This window comes from Python bivittatus, unplaced genomic scaffold, assembly GCF_059951505.1.
Source record: "Python bivittatus isolate LINGU-HERP-01145 unplaced genomic scaffold, Pbiv_v1 ctg000020_np1212, whole genome shotgun sequence".
Taxonomy (NCBI): Eukaryota; Metazoa; Chordata; class Lepidosauria; order Squamata; family Pythonidae; genus Python; species Python bivittatus.
In genome coordinates this window covers 42,917,454-42,934,383 of record NW_028277030.1, presented here as the reverse complement: position 1 = coordinate 42,934,383, position 16,930 = coordinate 42,917,454, and the positions used below count along the sequence as shown (strand labels likewise).

Here is a 16,930-nt window from a genome sequence, read left to right as displayed (position 1 = left end):
AGCTTATGAAAGGCATCTCTAAGGAGACAAATTCCAGAGATCCCCATTACAGCAGAGCACAGACACACGAACAGCTGAATGAAACCTGATTCCTTTCACCTCTAGTAAGGACATTTATGAGAGACAACACCATTCCACCCTCCTCCAAGTTAAATAGCAGAGAAGGAATTTACTTGATGCTTTTGTTCATTGAATTTCCCCATGGCTCAGGAAGGAAGGGATCTAAACTTATTTCAGCATTGTGGTGTATAAATCTTCTGGGATTCAGGGAAAAAAATCAACTGTACTCAGACTGGTTGGTGCCGTAAGTAATCAGAGTGGATTGTTTTATTTAATTTGCAGGAGCTCAAAGCCTTGTCTGATTCCTTTCATAGTTATTTTCTCTGAGGCTCAATCTTTGGATGAGCCTACCCACAGCCCTTTTTCCTCTAAGCCTGTGTTCTCTTAGTGCTGTTTGTTTTCTAAAAAAGGAAATACGACCTTACAGAGATCCTTTGGGTGCCAGTTTGTGTTTTGTGGGTTATAATCTCACCACATTGCTCAGAAAACCTAGACCTCTGCCAGTTACCAGTTACTGAGCTTAAACCTCCCTCACATTTTGCCAGTTAAATGAAAGGCGAAGACATTTTCTCTCTTTTGGGTTTGTTCCTAAATCCCTGTCGGAGGAGCAGAAAGAAGGTAGTGGCAATAAACACCAGTTACAGGTCAAATCTGCTGTATCACCTGGATGGTCCTGGGCACACGACAGCAGGCCCAGATGGAGGTGAAACTTACAAAAGTGGACAGTGGGATTGTGGACAAGCAAGGCTCGATCAACCATATTGAAATATGTATCTGTTATGCAAAAATGGGATTGTCCAACACAAAATAGGAATGTACATAATTTAGACCTGAATTTGGCTTGGTGAGACATATATGGGACACATCTTTACAATGTTCACCTCAATATACTTTATTCTGCTTTTGTACATATGTTTACTCTATAGGAATGGGTTGGATCCTGCATTTGCTGCAATCAGTAGCAGCATCCTGTTAGCAAACTTCTGTTCACATTTCTCATTCTGGAGGTTTGGGGGATTCTTCAAGAGGAGCTGGAATCAGTGAAAACTATCTCCTTCACTTCCACTATTATGACCTTCCCTTGTAACGGAAGACTTCTGCAAACAGAATACATTACTCCATGGATGGAAAACACCTTAAGATCCAATGCTGATAAACATTTCTTATATGGGTTACATTGGCATACCAAAAACTATCAACAACATTATAATGGCTATGGAATAATATTATTCTTTAATTTAAACCAACAAAACAATTATATATATTTCTTACCGAGCTAATAGGGGATGTATCTCTACTGTGCCATGTGGCAGGATCCAACCAGTAATAATCCAAATCACCTGGAAGAGTTATGAACAGAAGGAAATATGTATTCTCTCGTATTAAGAAAGTTATATGAATGAATGAGTTATATCTGTATCCAAAAGTGTAATGTAAAATATTTGTCTGCAAGAAAAGCATTAAGTATAGTGGTCCTTTTACATACAGAGCAATGTAATGTAAAATGCATAGTATGAATATCAGCTATTTCAATTTCACAGCCCAATTTATGAAAATCTGGAGCACTAATGAATGCACTAATATCCTATAAGGCCCACTACATGTATGCTTTTGTAAATATATCTAGCTGAATGCAGAGTAAAGTTAGTTCTACATAATTTATTTCAAACTCGTAGAAAATTAAGACATGATTAATTATCCCACTGATTTAAACAGAATTTAAACTAAATTAATTCACAGCAAATCCTGTAATTATCTATTCAAAAGTACTTCTTACTGACTTCAAGGACATTTATTTCTAAAACTGTAGGTATAAATCTGCAGCTGGAATCTGGGTTAGGGTTTGGGTAATTATTATGAAAAGAAAACATAATAGGTTTCTCATCCTCAGTAATTTTTCATATGGCTACTTTCAAATTCCTAGTGATAATAGAAGAACAGCTAATAACAGAAATGACAATGATAAGTAATTAGCATTTAATATGTATTACTAAGTAATGAAAAACACTAACATAACTGTATGTGACATGTACTGAATTCATGGAATAGATATTGAAAAAATGAATTAGATCAAATGATACTTATTTGTAAAAAGCAGAAAGAAAAAAATGAATGAATTATGATGAAAACTAGAGAATTATGGACCTGCCAGTATATTAAACAGTAAAAACAAACAAATGAACTATTATAACCAACCGACTCCCATAATAAGAACAGAAATGCGATACAGAAGATTCTGCTAAATCCTGGAATTCCTTTGTTTTTAAGAAAAACAGACTGCAATTGTATAAACATTTACCTGGGGGCGGCTCCCATTGAAATAAGTATAAAAGCACTGTTCTTTTGGTTGTAAGAGTTTTATGACCGTAAGCTGCTTCATTCTAATTATACCTTGGAGGTTTTATTCTTTGTTTGCTGTTGCTGTTGTTTCTTTTTGGGTTTTTTTTAGAATAATTTTATTGAAGATTATATTGTACAGATAAAATTAATACAATCTACATTGTATAAAAATATATAAAAATATAAAAGTATGTGTGTACACACACACACAAATAAATATATTATAGATAGATAGATAAAAAGTACAAAAGAAAAAAGAAAAATTCCACTGCCTACCCCTGCCATTCCCCACCACCCCCACTGGCCTTTGCTGTCTTCTTCCTCCCACCGCTACTGAGGTGTCCCTGGCTGAGGCAGCTGCTGGCCCATCGCAAGGTTCTTGCACAGCCTCTGTGCAGTCTTTGGGAAAGCCTCACGAGGCCTCGTGAGGCTTCAGGGAGGCCTCACAAGGCTTTGGGGAGGCCATGTAAGGCTTTGGGGAGGCCTTGGGGAGGCCTCGCAAAGGCCCAGCAGCTGCTTTGGCCAGCATGCCTCATCAGCAGTGGGAGGAAAAAGACAGCGAAGGTCAGCTGGGGGCGGTGGGGGGCCGCAAGGGTAGGCGGTGACAAAGTGCAGGGCAGCCAAAAGGGCAGAGATGGCAGTGAGGGGAGTTGAAACGGAGGCGAGTGCAACAGGGCAGGAGAAGCATGAGGTTCTCACCTAATGAAGGTGCGGTCCTGGCCTAATGACTGCAGCTGGGACTACCAGAACTGCCATTGCTAAGTGGTGCGGTCATGTGATGTTTCGCCTAACAATCGCTTCGCTTAGCGACAGAAATTCCAGTCCCAATGAAAGTCATTAAGTGAGGACTACCTGCAAACAAAATATTTACACATACATATAATCTGCAACCACATCTATTATAGAGTTTCTGATCATGTATCTAGAGCTTATGTGGCTGTACTTCATAAAGGCTTCTGATTGATTGCTACTGGACACATGATGCTTGATTGTATATGTGCCTGGTCTACTGCAGCAGTATCATTCACTGTTTATAGCCAACAGAGTTCTTTAATAACTGATTCCTTCCACATTCCAAAGCTTGATACCCACCTAGAAACATTTTTTTAATTAGATAGGCTATTATCTGACAAGGAGTGCCGAAGAATAAACTATTACTATATATTATTACTGTTATTTCTCACAATTATTATATACTATTATTATTTGTATATTCTCTGCTTTTTTGAGAATTTGAATACATTTAAAAGCAGGTTATGTCTTGTTTAAAATAATAAAAGCATATGCTGTATCCATGTTATTGCTGTGGGTAGCCATGAAATAAGTAGCAAGAATGATAACTATTTAATAGTCCTGATCCTTCAGGTTATTTCCAGGGTTGGATTCCGTTCACAGCAGTGATTCATTGTAATTTGGGGAAAGAGAAAGGCCATTTCAACACAACATGCTGATCAGGAATAAACTTACACTTAGCATCCTCCTGCAAATCGTAGTGAGCTACATGAGATTAAAACAACACACACACAGAGGATACAACCTCCACATAGAAAACTGGAACCTGAGGGAGATGGCAAGAAGAAAACCCACTGACTCTGGCAAGCTAGCTTTCCATTTTCCAAATAACTGTTGTGCCTATCTTCTTCCATTCACATCAATTAAAAGCATGCAATGATTTTGCACAAATCAGTCTTAAGATCCTTGAAAATTTTAGATGGAAAGGTGTTGCTGACTTTGCAGAATCCTTACCTAGTATCTTTTCCTTTTTTAATATGTGAGATCAAGAGTCAACATGCAGCAAGTGTGGGCAGCTCTTAGGGCACAGCAGTGTTGTTTTCTAACTAGCTAACTAGTATTAATTAATAAGAATTGGGGGACCCTACCAGCGTACTGTTTTGGTTTCCCGAGCAATGCTTCCTAGCAGTTGCATCAAGGGACCATGAGCATCACCAGGATAGTATCCATTGACAAAACCAGATTCAGTTTGTAGGAAACAGCAACAACAAAATGAATCAAACTGCAAAGGAACAGTGCATAACACCAGAACAGATAATGCCTTCAGACAAATGTGAGTGAATAAGATATTTTCTTTATCTGCTCAATCCACTTTAAACTTCTATCATAGGGTTCTCAATTCATCTTGCCACTGACATTTTATAAAATAGTAGGTTCAGACCTCAGACGAAGACATTCTCCTTGTCTTGGTCTGATATGAAGGTCCCCTACCTGCCAGGGAAGTGTGTGCTATATACTTTTAAGTTTTGATTTAAACAGGAAAAAAAAATCACAAATGACCTTCTACCTTCACAGTGGAACTAAATGAAATTTACAGGTTGTCAGGATTTTCTTTCTCATGGGAAAGGATTCATCCCGTTATCTTTACAACAATAACAAATAATATTTTGACTACAGAGATCATGTGAAAAACACCTGTTATTGTGTGTTGTGTATTGTGCTATTTTCTGCCACCTATTGGCGTGTGTATGCTAGGTACCCAGTGGGGGTGGCATAGAGCTATAATACAAGGGGAGGAAAATGTTCAGCTTCTCTGAGTAGTTGTTAGTTGTTTTAGTGTTAGCCACTATGTAGGTTTTATGGGCTACGTAGTTGTAACAAATTACCAAGTAGTGTACCTCTTCTCTAAGAGTTTGTAGCTAGAGATTTTGTTAAGCTTGTGTTGCTAATAAGTCTTGGATGCTACATTAAATGAGAAGATGTGTTTTTCTTTATATTTTGTATGATATTTGCATTTTATGGAATTTTGCATTTTTATCAATAAACACCAGTTAGTATATATTTTCTGACTGGATTTCTTTGGGAAGCAAGAAATGGACATTGCATTGTGTTTGCTTTTATGGTTAATATTTTCCTAGAGTTTTTGCTGCGCTCTGCACAAACAGGAGTGTTTGTGATTATCACTCTGCCCGACACAGGTAATCTTCTGAAGGGTTCAAATCTGTTCCAAGGCACCTGAACTTCTGTCCTTTAGGGACTCACTTTCTTTGTCTGAATAAGATGCACATAATTAATACTTTAAACATAATGTTTAAATAACTGGCCACTATTATATGATTAATGTCTCAATCCCCATCCTTTTCTTTATTTTCCACATAATTCTTCATATGGCAATATTATTACTGTGCTAACCAAAGTGGGCTTGACTAGGATATGCTATCCATCCTTGGCTTCATGACTTTCAGCTGTTACATATGGGGTCAACTAACAAAAAGATTAAATCTCTGCAAAGCATATAGAAAATAGAAATATGATCAATTGAACATACTTCATTCAAAAGATTTTGCAAAAACGTACTGCATTAGAATATGCAGGCTGTACACCGGAATTTGAATGAAAGCTATGAAATTTACTAACCACAACACGATTCAGGAGATGCAGGGCACATGAACTCTGCCAAAACAGATATGTTAAAAATAATATCTGAATTATTATATGTTCCCTGACCATCAAAACCTCTGAAATCTCTAATTTCATTAACATGCAATATCACGTATCTATATAAGCAACACTAGAATTACATTTACAGGCAGGTTATTTTTATAATTCTATACATACACACATGCACACCATATTTATGGTGAAAAAATACATTAAAAAGTCAAACAATATTTCTTTTAAAATATAGACATAAAAGAAACCCAGAATAAATCCTCTGAATGAAAGGGACACTCAAGAACAAAATGGCTTGGTGCTTCTAATACCAAAAAAAACAACAACAACAGTGCTTGTACTTCATTACAAGATCAGCCCTTTTCAAAACTCAAAGTTATTGACAATAATATTTTACAGATATCCCCACAACCTTTCGGTCCAGAGGACCACATGATTACCTGTCCCTGAATGCAAGGAATGGAGAAGAACCTGAAGGAAACCAGCGAACATAGCAGCGTCGGCTCACGGTGCCTTAACAAGCAGAACCAGCTTTGACCAGGTTGCTGAATGCTAGCCTCAGACTGTAGCAAAACCATAATCGCAAGGGTGGGGGGAAACACCCCAAACCAAATCAGTGCAAAGTGAGTCTATAAGGAGTCCTTGTTTCCTGTAGTTCTTGTCTCCTGAGCCTGAGCCAAACGATCCTGCAATGTCAAACATTCTACAAGGCTAACATCCATTAGGGCCAGAAGAGCACCTGCCATAAATACAAATCTCTGCAGTGTAGAGACAGCACTGATGACTGCAATAATCTATACGCACTCCGTGCAATGCTAAAGAGGCTCTCTGCCTATGGAGTATCTTTAATGATTTTCAGAGGCTCCAATTAAGGATCTCATGAAGCAATGTTTGCCTCACTGCAGAAACTGGAAAATGTTTTATATGCTGGGGTCTGACACAGGGAGTGTGATGCAAAAGATCAACACCCACCTTACCACCACTGAAACCATTTTTTCTATTAAGTTCAGTTTGACTGAAATTTACACAGGCAAAGTGATGAATAAAGCTGACAGTCGTTAATTCAGTTAACACTGTGCTTTCTGAATTGCATTAGGAAGACCTGCTTGCTCTGTGAAATTCTCTTTCAGACTGTCAGATCCAAAAAGCTAAGTCTGTAAAAGATGGACATGACTACAAGATTCAGGAAGCCTTCACTGGCAGCCCTTGTTGCCTTGCCTGACTGACCTAGGGCCCCCCAGATGTGCTATATTTCATCTTCAGATCCAACACATCTTTAAGGTGTCAGATTAAAGGAGAATGCTGAGAAGTGGATCAGAGGATCTAGGGGTTGGAGAAAAAGAGCATTTAATTTGTTTGCTTTACTGAGCTGTTTTACTGGACAATCATAAAGACGGAAGGGAGGGGAGAGGGGTGAACTGACTGCACTAGGTCAACTTTCATTACACAGCAGTGCTTTTCTTCTTTTGACCTCATTTGCCTCTATGGAAAGCAAAAGGCAGATTTGATATAATATTTAATACTTTTCTAATATTGCCATGAGGAACAAACCTAATCCTTATCAACATTTTCTAGGCCAAGCTATGATTAGGCTCATGTTGGCATAGATTAAAGAAATCCAGACTATATGCGCATGTTCTGTATGTACCCACTGAATTTTCAACCCGTCAAGGACGTTATTCTCATTAATAAAAGGCACATCGTGTTTTCACTGCAAAAAGAAAAAAAGAAAAAAGAAAGTTTCATCAACAGATTAAGTTTTGGGATGACTCCCAAAGTAGTTGCAAATGAGTGCCAGAAAGCTACTCTTGAAGTCTACTGGCTTCAAGATTTGAAGTTCTGGCTCCCGTGATCACTTCATCTTACTCTTGCCTTGTAGTAAGTTTTAGCTACAAAGGGAAATAGGGGTTGGAAACATTGGTTGTGACTGACTGCTATGTCACAACCAGTACTTCCAGCTTATTTTTAACCAATATGTTAAAATCTAGGTGTAATGAAATATTGCCAAATAGGCTGCAAAGTGAATCTTGCTCATTGATTTTATTTCATCATGTTTTCTATTTTCTTAACAATCCTCAGAGGAGGAATTTTAAGCAAGAGAATTTGAAAGTAAATGATTAACTTAACTCTTAAAATATGTTTGGCATGGGCTTTATGTTCCAGATTATATCTTGTTTATTTGAATTACCCTAAAAATGTTGTTAGCCATTATTGCTCATTAGGGTTTAGGGAACTGGCTTCATTGTCAGCTGAAAGTTTAGTGAGAAAAAGCTTTTGTATTATTCCAGAAATTCAAGAAGGTACTTCTAGGCAAGGCGCTTATTATGCAATCATCCTGCTCCATTCAGAGAATTTTGCAAGAATCTAAATGTTATCATTTTCCATTTGTAATCTGTTTTCTCACTGCTTCTTCTCTCTTGTTTTCTTTCTTTAAATATTCAGTTAAGGACAAAAGGATGGAAAAGCCTTGAGAGAGCTCATTGTCCGGAAGCACCCAGTCTTACCTGTTGATTCCTGTCAACTCATGCTGTCTACTGATAATGTATTATAAACATACTGATAATGCATTGCTTTGCTTAACATGTTAGGTTAAATTGGATGTTACTTGGACAGATGTAGGCCCTTACTCTTCCTTTCCCAACACCCAAGTAGATTTGAGGTATGTGTAACAGGGAGTGATGGTGGAAGGCAAGGAAGTAACCTATTATTTTGCATCAGCTAACAGACACAATTAGATACATGGTGTTCTTTGATCATTTATTCTTTGATAAAAATATACATTGCAGCATCCAGTGTCAGACCAATTATTGCTCTCTATATACTGTCTGTAATCATATGTATTTTGAGAGTTTTCTCTTCATGACTTGCATACAGTGAATTTTGCAAATTCATACTAGTGAATGTAAAGATATTGTATATATGGTGAGTCAGTATTCAAAACTGCTGTTGGAAATGATAAAATTGTCATTGCAAAAATGTATGGATTTCATTTAGTTAAATATTCTTTGGGTGGTTGTTAGTATGCATTTGGACACCTTATGTGAAGACCTGTCACTCTAGAGAAAGCTGTAATGCTGGGAAAGGTGGACGGAAATAGAAGAGGATGACCACCAGCAAGGTGGATACTCAATTACAGTAGTAATGAGTGCATCATTGGAAGATCTGAAGGACCAGGTAAGGGACAGATCATCATGCCCTTATGTAGAAAATGTATCTGTGTGGTTGCTAAGAGTTGACAGCGACTTAATGGCATGTAATCATCAAGTATGTATATTCTGAACAACTTGCTTTGCTTTTAACCTCAGCTCAATAAATGATGTACGTTTCATATGGCATGCATTTATTCAGGTGCACTGGCCAGATCCCACCTCAAACACTATGTCCAGTTCTGGGCACCACGCCTTCAGAAGAATTCAGACAAACTGAAGGAGGCGCAAAGGGGAATAAGGTTGACCTAGTAGCTAAATCTTATAAGAAAAGACTAAGGTAACTGGGTAAATATAGCTTGAGAATGATGATTTAGTGGAGATAAAATATAACTCTCCAAGTACCTGATGGGGTATGACATAGAGTGAGGCCTGTTCTCTATCATCCCAGAGTGCAGAACGTGAAATAAAAAGTAAACAAAAGACATGGTGGAATGATGGAGGAAAAAAATCACAATTTCATGTGCAGTTCGACCATGGAACTAATTTCTTAGGTGGTGAGCTTCCTTTTGCTGGAAGTTTTCGTACACATTTGTTGGGGAATCTTTCATTTTGATTCCTGCACTGAGCCAGAATGTATGTAAAAAAAAAAAAATTACAGGGTTTAGGTGACCTAGTATTCCCATAAAATACCTTGCAACTCCTAAAAACAGTTTCAGCTTTTTTACTTGATATCTTCCTGTGTAGAAAATGGAAAGATTGGATGATACATTAAATTCTTTCTTGTCAAACAAAGCAGACTAATATCAGGTTTGAAGGTGATCTTTTAGCAATTGATCAGTTTATGTTAAACCACAAATGGCTTGATAGGAACCCTGGGAAATTAATCATGGTTTATTCATCTTGCAGCCATGGAAGAATAATGGAAAGGAATGGGACCCCTAAGTTCAAGGCTTTGCTTATCATTGCAGAGATTTGTGGGTGTATTGCCAAACCATGATTGAATGTTATCTGCAAACTAGACCTGAAGGAGACCATCACCTTTTTTGCCTGAATCAATCACTTCAGGTATTGGGAACGTTTGACACTTTCTAATTTACTTTTTAAAATGCTACTTTTGTCAGTTTACCAGTTGTGTAAAGGCTCAGGTTGGCTTTTCCAAACAATAAATGCTGCAATCTCATAGCTGGATCAGAATGTTAGTGTTTCTCCCTTTCTAACTATGGAAAACCAGCTAAGTATGGATGGAGGCCCAGGCTTCTAAGGCTTCTTTTCTCTTCTAAGAAAAGGCATCTAAAACCTGCAACAACTCTTCATTATACACACAAGTGCATGTATGTATATTTAAGAGAGTTACCAATTTTAGCTTCCTTTATTTCCTAAAGGCCCTGGGAGTTGCTGCTAGTACAGACTCTGGAACTGAGTCAGGGCAGGACAAATTTTCTTAGAACTTGATCTCATCTTGTTTATTAGTTTTATAAATACACACATTGTAAAAGGGCCTTTACCGTAAGGGCCATTAAAATAATTAAGCAATTATTAACAAAAAAGTAGGATAGCATGAATGACTGAATTAAGTCTTTAGTTAGAAATATGAAATTTCACATTTGCTTCTCATGGTGGGCTGTCATGGCCAATCTTACTATGAGCCAATCATCTGAAAGGGTGATTGTTGGAAAGCAACAGTATGAGAAAGTGTTAGAAGAGAGAGCTCCATTCTGTGTCTCATACTTACTTACCTGAAAGAGATTCCCCCACTCCCAAAATAATTTACCATTAAAAGGAAGGAAAATCTTAGATTTATCATAGAGAATATGATAACATAGAAAAGTGAGTTTTCTTCCTTTCTAATCCTTCCTGTTTAATCTTCCTTTGGATACTGCCTTAAACTCTGGGTCATCTTTCTTTTGGAGCAACAATAAATTAGTGTGCTTTTTATGTAGAACAGGACAGCATCATCTTGTTCTTTGACTTAGATAAAGACCTAAACTTGATTTTCTCATTTTGCCTGTCCCAACCAGATACGTTATACTTTGTAGCAGTCTTCCTCAACATGGAAGACTACTATATAGTCTTGAGATTGACTGCACACTGCAAGGAATCTCCGTAACCTTCTAAGTTTAATGTGGAAAACCTATCTGCTATTCTTTATGCAGAATAAGCCATGGTTAGGTTTTTCCTTCTTTGTTCATGCAATTGAAGCATAAACATCAAAAAGTTGGTGTCTAAGATTGCAAAGAACTGTAAATCAGTGGGGGTGGGGGGAGGGTTCTTATCCTGATATTAATCAGTGAAAGGAGAGCCAGTGTGGTGTAGTAATTAAGTGTTCTGTTGCAACTGGTGGTAAAGAGAGCCTGGTGGAAAATCCCTAGTCAGGTTGCTGTAACCATATACTGAAATGAAAAAACATGCTTGCCACTTAGAAATCTAGAAAAGACCATTGTATTTCACTTTCCTTGATATCCCATAAGACTTTCTTATACAAACTTTACGTGTGCAATAAGTACAAATCTCATCATAGTATGAACTACAATTCTTCAGAGATAAATCTCATGGCAATAGTGCAATAGTTTTGGGGAAAAGAAGAAGAAAAGAGCATGTCATCCATACATATAAAGTACTGAGAAGATAGGGAAGGAAAGAGGTAAGGGAAGGAAGGAAAAGGAAGGAAAAAAACCAAAGAAGATTTTCCTGATTTTTTTTAAAAAAAAATTCCTGTCTTTATTATTTTTATAAATAACTCAAGACGGTGAACATACCTAATACTCCTTCCTCCTCCTGTTTTCCCCACAACAACAACCCTGTGAGGTGAGTTAAGCTTAGAGGGAGTGACTGGCCCAAAGTCACCCAACTGGCTTTCATGCCTAATTCCAGACTAGAACTCACAGTCTCCTGGCTTCTAGCCTGATGCTTTAACCACTAGACCAAGCTGGTTATCTTTCTCCCTGCCCCCCCCCATGTTTTCTGGATTACAAAATAAAGGGGTATAGGCTTAATGTAACAGCCATATCAGTAGTACAAGTTTATGTATGTCTATTGAGAAATATCTTTCATTTAACTCATTGGGCCTTACTCCAAGGGACACGGGCATAGGCACGCAGCCTTTACTGCTTATTTTCACTGGCCATCATTAACAAGGAAACCCACATAAATAGGATCTTAATAATTATAACGCTCTTACCAAGATTTAACCCAATCCATTAAAGCTTGCAATAGTTCAGATTAAACAAAAGATACCCCTTCAACACCTTTGCCATACTAACATAATAACACTAGTATAATAACCCTATAACAATTGGTGTATGGAGAAGATAAGGGCACATGTACACATTTGATGCACATACTGTACTTTTTCCCCCCTTTTTAAAAAAAGCAGGCTTACCTTTTTCACTGACACTTTCACTTTCTATTTCTACATCATCACAGCTGGTATATTCTGGCGTTGATGCTCCTTCTTCCTCAGAGCTGCTGACAGACATCTGCCTTTTCTTCCCACCACGCTTTGATCTATGAGGCTTTGGAGGAGATGGCCGCACTGATTCTGACTGATCAGAACTAAGGGAATCATTTCTGAGCATGGTTTCCATTTTCTCTCGCTTTGCTTTTCGACTGAGAATAGCAGAGCTAGGATCCAGGCGAGTCTGTGTTTTAAAGGAATCATGATTTTTGGATTCTAAATGTTCCGTAAGAACCATGCTATGACGGGGTGTTGGTGGGCTATGAGAAATTAATTGTTTAGAAACAGAAATTCTGACATCACCTGTTCTTTCTACTGAATATGTCCGCTGGGCATCCACATGAGATTTTATATCCTGAGTTCCTTGCAACTGTGAATGCTTTCCAAGTTTATTCTCAGGCACCTCAGGTTCCTCAACTTCAGTATGAGGCAAGGCAACATCACTGTGTCTTCTTTCATGCCGCACTTTTGAAACTCTTGCATGCATACGCATCTGCTGCTCCTCAGGATGGGGTTTCACAGGATACCTTGCAAGGTTTGGATCACTCCTGTATCGGGTATATTCATCTTCTTTCCTTTGTTTTTCTTCATTAACTGTCTTGCCTTCCTCGAAATGGGGAGGGAAGTCAGAGTAGTCTTGAGACCTCCCTTTCTCTAATCTTCTACCATCACGCCTTTCTTTACTTCCCTTCTCATCTGTTTGTCCTTCACTCTGCTGTAGTGAAGACTTTGGCACACGTTTGCGCTCACCTTTTGCACCTCCTTTTCCATTTTGTTCAATACCTGTGGCTATCTTCTTCCTGATATAATGAGGAGGTAGGAAGAGAAATTTATTTATTTATTTAGAAAATATACAGTATAGCTCTCCATCTTAAATATATCATTCTGGGCAGTGAGCAATTCATCCAATATAAAGCCCCCCATCAACCAATGAAAATAATCCTATGCTAGAAAAAAATGACAATTCCATAAAATCAAACACATGTATATTGGGCTTCCCTAACATCTTGACCCTAATGCTTTGGAAAAAAGCCAGATTTTAACAGCTTTCTGGAAGGCCAAGAGGGTCAGAACCATCTGAATCTCAGGGGGAGGGTGTTCCATAGGGCAGGTGCTACAACAAGAAGACACATTTCCTTGGTCCTGCAAGATGGCACTGTTTGATAGGGGGGACGTGGAGCATGCCCATCCTGTTGCATCTGGTGGAGTGGGCAGAAGTCCTCAGAGATAGATGATCCTGCAAGAAACCTGTCCATTGGAGGGCTTTAAAGGTAATGGCCACCACTGTGAATTGCACCTGGAAGAATACTGAAACAGTCCTTGGAGCTGTGGTCCTGCATAGGCGAAATTTGGAGCATCCAAAACTGCACACATCACATTGCATTCTGCATAAATAAAATTTTAAATTATTTGGATAGAATTATCTTAATGCCTGTCTGAAAATTAACGCTAGTCTGCAGCTACTTGATGCTATTTTGATGTATTTCTTGAAGTAAGAAAACATCTAATGTCAGTTAGAAGAATAACTTCAGTGTTATTTCAGTGTGACAGTGTAATTACAACTCAGATAAAAACTCCCACTTTATCCTAATCCCACCAAGTAACCATTGGATCTTCCAAGAACTCTCCCCTTCCCTGCTGGAAAGAACATCAAGTTCCTGGCCAGCTGACCAACTTCCAGGCAGTGGATGGGTTCCAAAAAATCAATATGAACAGGCAGAATATTCAGCCAAGGTTTTGCCTACTACTGTCCTTAATGAAGCTTTGGTCATCAGTGGGCCAAGTTTTTTGGCCCAGCAATATTTGGAAGGAAGGAAGGAGCAAGACTTGTTATCACTTCAAGTAAGCCATAGTTATATCTGCCTCCTGCTGATGCAGAATACAATGTTGGATGCTTTTTTTTAATGATGACTCCCATGACATATGCCTGCATAGATGCATATTGTCAAATTATATTCAGTTCACTTCAGGACAATTAATTTTCTAATAGCCTTAATTACACTTTTATAGAAGGTAGAATTGCTAAAAAAAAACATGTACATATGAAGTATGTGATATTGTTTTTAAAATTAATCTCAAAAATCTTTTAATTAGGCTAATATGCTATCCAGGACCTTGTACCCTAGTTAAAGTTATTCACATATTGGTAATTCTCACATGGATTATTGCAATGCCTTATACTGGAACATGTTTAAAAAATACCTGGAAAATGTAGCTGGTTCAAAATATGACAGTGTGTTTGCTAAGATTGTTCCTATATAATTATGTTACACTAATGCTTTATGATCTATTATTCTGAATGTATTCCTAGGGCAAATTTTAAAAGCTGCTATTAACTTTTAAAAACTATATGTTTTTGAACCATGTTTTCAGAAGGAACTTTTACTGTGTTCCCTCAAGCACTAGTAGAAGTCATTTTAAAAAGTCAGGTTTTATTGCTTTTAGCCTATGGACAGGACAATAGCTGGTTTTATTTTATGGTTTTTAAGGGTTTTGATGTACATTAATTGTGCATTTTTCATCTTTGCTAAATAATGCATTGTAAATGGACTGTAGGTAAACATTGTTAATTAAATCTTAATATATAATCCTATGTATGGAACTGGCTGTACCAGTTTCTGGATCACTTTGGATGCACTCTGCAGGATGTTCTGCACAGGCAATCACTGTGACCCCATTACAATTTATTGCTCCAAGGACACACAATGTATGACCACTGGGGAAGAGATGAAAAGGGAACGAATGCATTGTAGAGAGGAGTAGGAGGGCAACAGTAGCAGGGTGAACAGTGGATTTTCCTCTCAATTCAAATAATGGATGTCTTTCCCATGCCAAGCAATGGGTGTTCTTGGGCTGATCATGTGTGTGTGTATTTTGGAAACAGAGATCCATTTTTATTCCATTTTCTGATTTCTCATGTACGTGTCTTCTCTGCCCTTGCTCTTCTCAGTTTGGTAGAACAGGCAACTGAAATTCCTCTCTCAGTCTATGCTAGCTGAGTATGGCAAGAGTGGCTGTTGAAGGCAGCCTCAAAGTTCTCCCCCACCATCAATGCTTCAGCCATTGACAATAAGCTTCTGGGCATCCCATTACAAAGTACACGTGAATTTATGTATTTATAATAATAACCCCCCACTACCTAATCTTACAGTTGTGGTTTTCCCATAATTATATGGGAACAGGCCATTAGCATCAATATTACCTCTCTCTTGGGGGTTCACTTCTAGATCTTGATGCAGTTTGTTTCTGTTCCAGGCCCATAGCTTGTTGTGACACTTCTGGGGCTTTCCTTCTGTTTGCTTGCACACCAGAGGATATTTCTTGTGAAGTTGTGGCTGCTGTGCTTAGGGGTATTTGAGATCGTGACCGTTCCTGAAGCCTTGCTTTCTTTTCTCTAGGTGATTCTGAACCACCACCAGTAGCTGTGTCACTCAGTGTTCCATCCTGACTGGATGGCTGTTGCGGACCACTTCCGAAAAACCATGCTCCAGATTTAGTTAGGATCTCTTGTTGCTTCCGGCATAAGTTGCATACCCACATAACCTAGTTACAAAGAAAAATAACAGTCTAAGTATCTGACATTAGTTTCTAAGAACAAGTTTACCTACACATTCACAAACAGCAGATTTTCCTTTGTGAAATTTGTGTTGGATCTCATGCTCAGGACATATTTATGGAGTATGCTACTTTGCTCACAATAACCAAATAGAATATATTTAAATATTTGAGCTTTGCCACACCAAACATTCAACATTCAAAGAGTTAGTGAACTATAGTGGTTAGGCTATGACTGAGGAGATCCAAATTCAAATCCCACGTAATTATGAAGTAAAACATTGGTGGTTATAGTTCCAGTACATTGCATGCAGAAGGTCCCCTGGTTCAATCCGTGGCATTTTCAGTTTAAGAGATTCATGCACCAGACAATGTGAAAGACCCTTCCTACCACAGATCTTGGAATTCTGCTAATAGCCAAAAAAGACAAAACATAAATTGTCTACTCTGATAAAAGACAAGTTTTGATGTTGCCCTAGAAAGGAATGGCATGAAAATAAAAATAAACTTGCAGTCACCCTGATTCTGTAGCTGAATCATACCAATGGAGGATTAGAAAAGATTGGAAGGATTACAATAAGACTGATTTTAGGGTAGCAAGCACTGCTCATGTATGATGTGAAATATAGCTGATCTTTGGGTTATGTTATTCAGTCTGGAGACTGTCTTTCATCCATTTATTTGAATTAACAGCTAATTAATATAGTATAGTAAAATGTTTTTTACCCTTTCAATTAAACATCAAAGGTTTGTGTACATTAAAAGTCAATCAATCATTTATACTTCTAACACTCCCAAATGTGATGTGCCTCAGGTCTACTATTATACATTTAAACTTAATCAGATGATTAAATTTACATAGAAACTTCATTTTTAAAAAAGAAATCAAAGCTCTGTGTTAGAAAAGATTTAAGAAGATCAACATCTCTTATTACAAGAATGATGATTATATGGTGCCTTAACAGTC

General features: G+C 37.9%; 1 protein-coding gene and 1 long non-coding RNA gene across 4 annotated transcripts in view; one reads left to right on the top strand and one right to left on the bottom strand.

The window, feature by feature from the left end:
- RIMS1 (regulating synaptic membrane exocytosis 1) overlaps positions 1-16,930 on the bottom strand; it is a 256,269-nt gene that overhangs the window by 118,194 nt on the left and 121,145 nt on the right. For both annotated transcript variants that reach the window (XM_088137738.1, XM_088137735.1), the window contains exons 3-5: positions 15,611-15,951; positions 12,334-13,208; positions 1,333-1,400 (exon numbers count right to left, since the gene is read on the bottom strand). In XM_088137738.1, the coding sequence (XP_087993864.1) occupies positions 1,333-1,400; positions 12,334-13,208; positions 15,611-15,951 (1,284 nt within the window). The remainder of the gene's footprint in view (positions 1-1,332; positions 1,401-12,333; positions 13,209-15,610; positions 15,952-16,930) is intronic.
- LOC112540775 (uncharacterized) lies at positions 168-12,496 on the top strand. 2 transcript variants are annotated; one of them, XR_015795637.1, is made up of 5 exons: positions 168-304; positions 6,205-6,428; positions 8,248-8,979; positions 9,861-10,019; positions 12,378-12,496. It is a non-coding gene; the product is annotated as an uncharacterized LOC112540775 (long non-coding RNA). The 2 variants fall into 2 exon arrangements; XR_003084835.2 differs by lacking the exons at positions 9,861-10,019; positions 12,378-12,496 and having other exon boundaries at positions 8,248-9,823.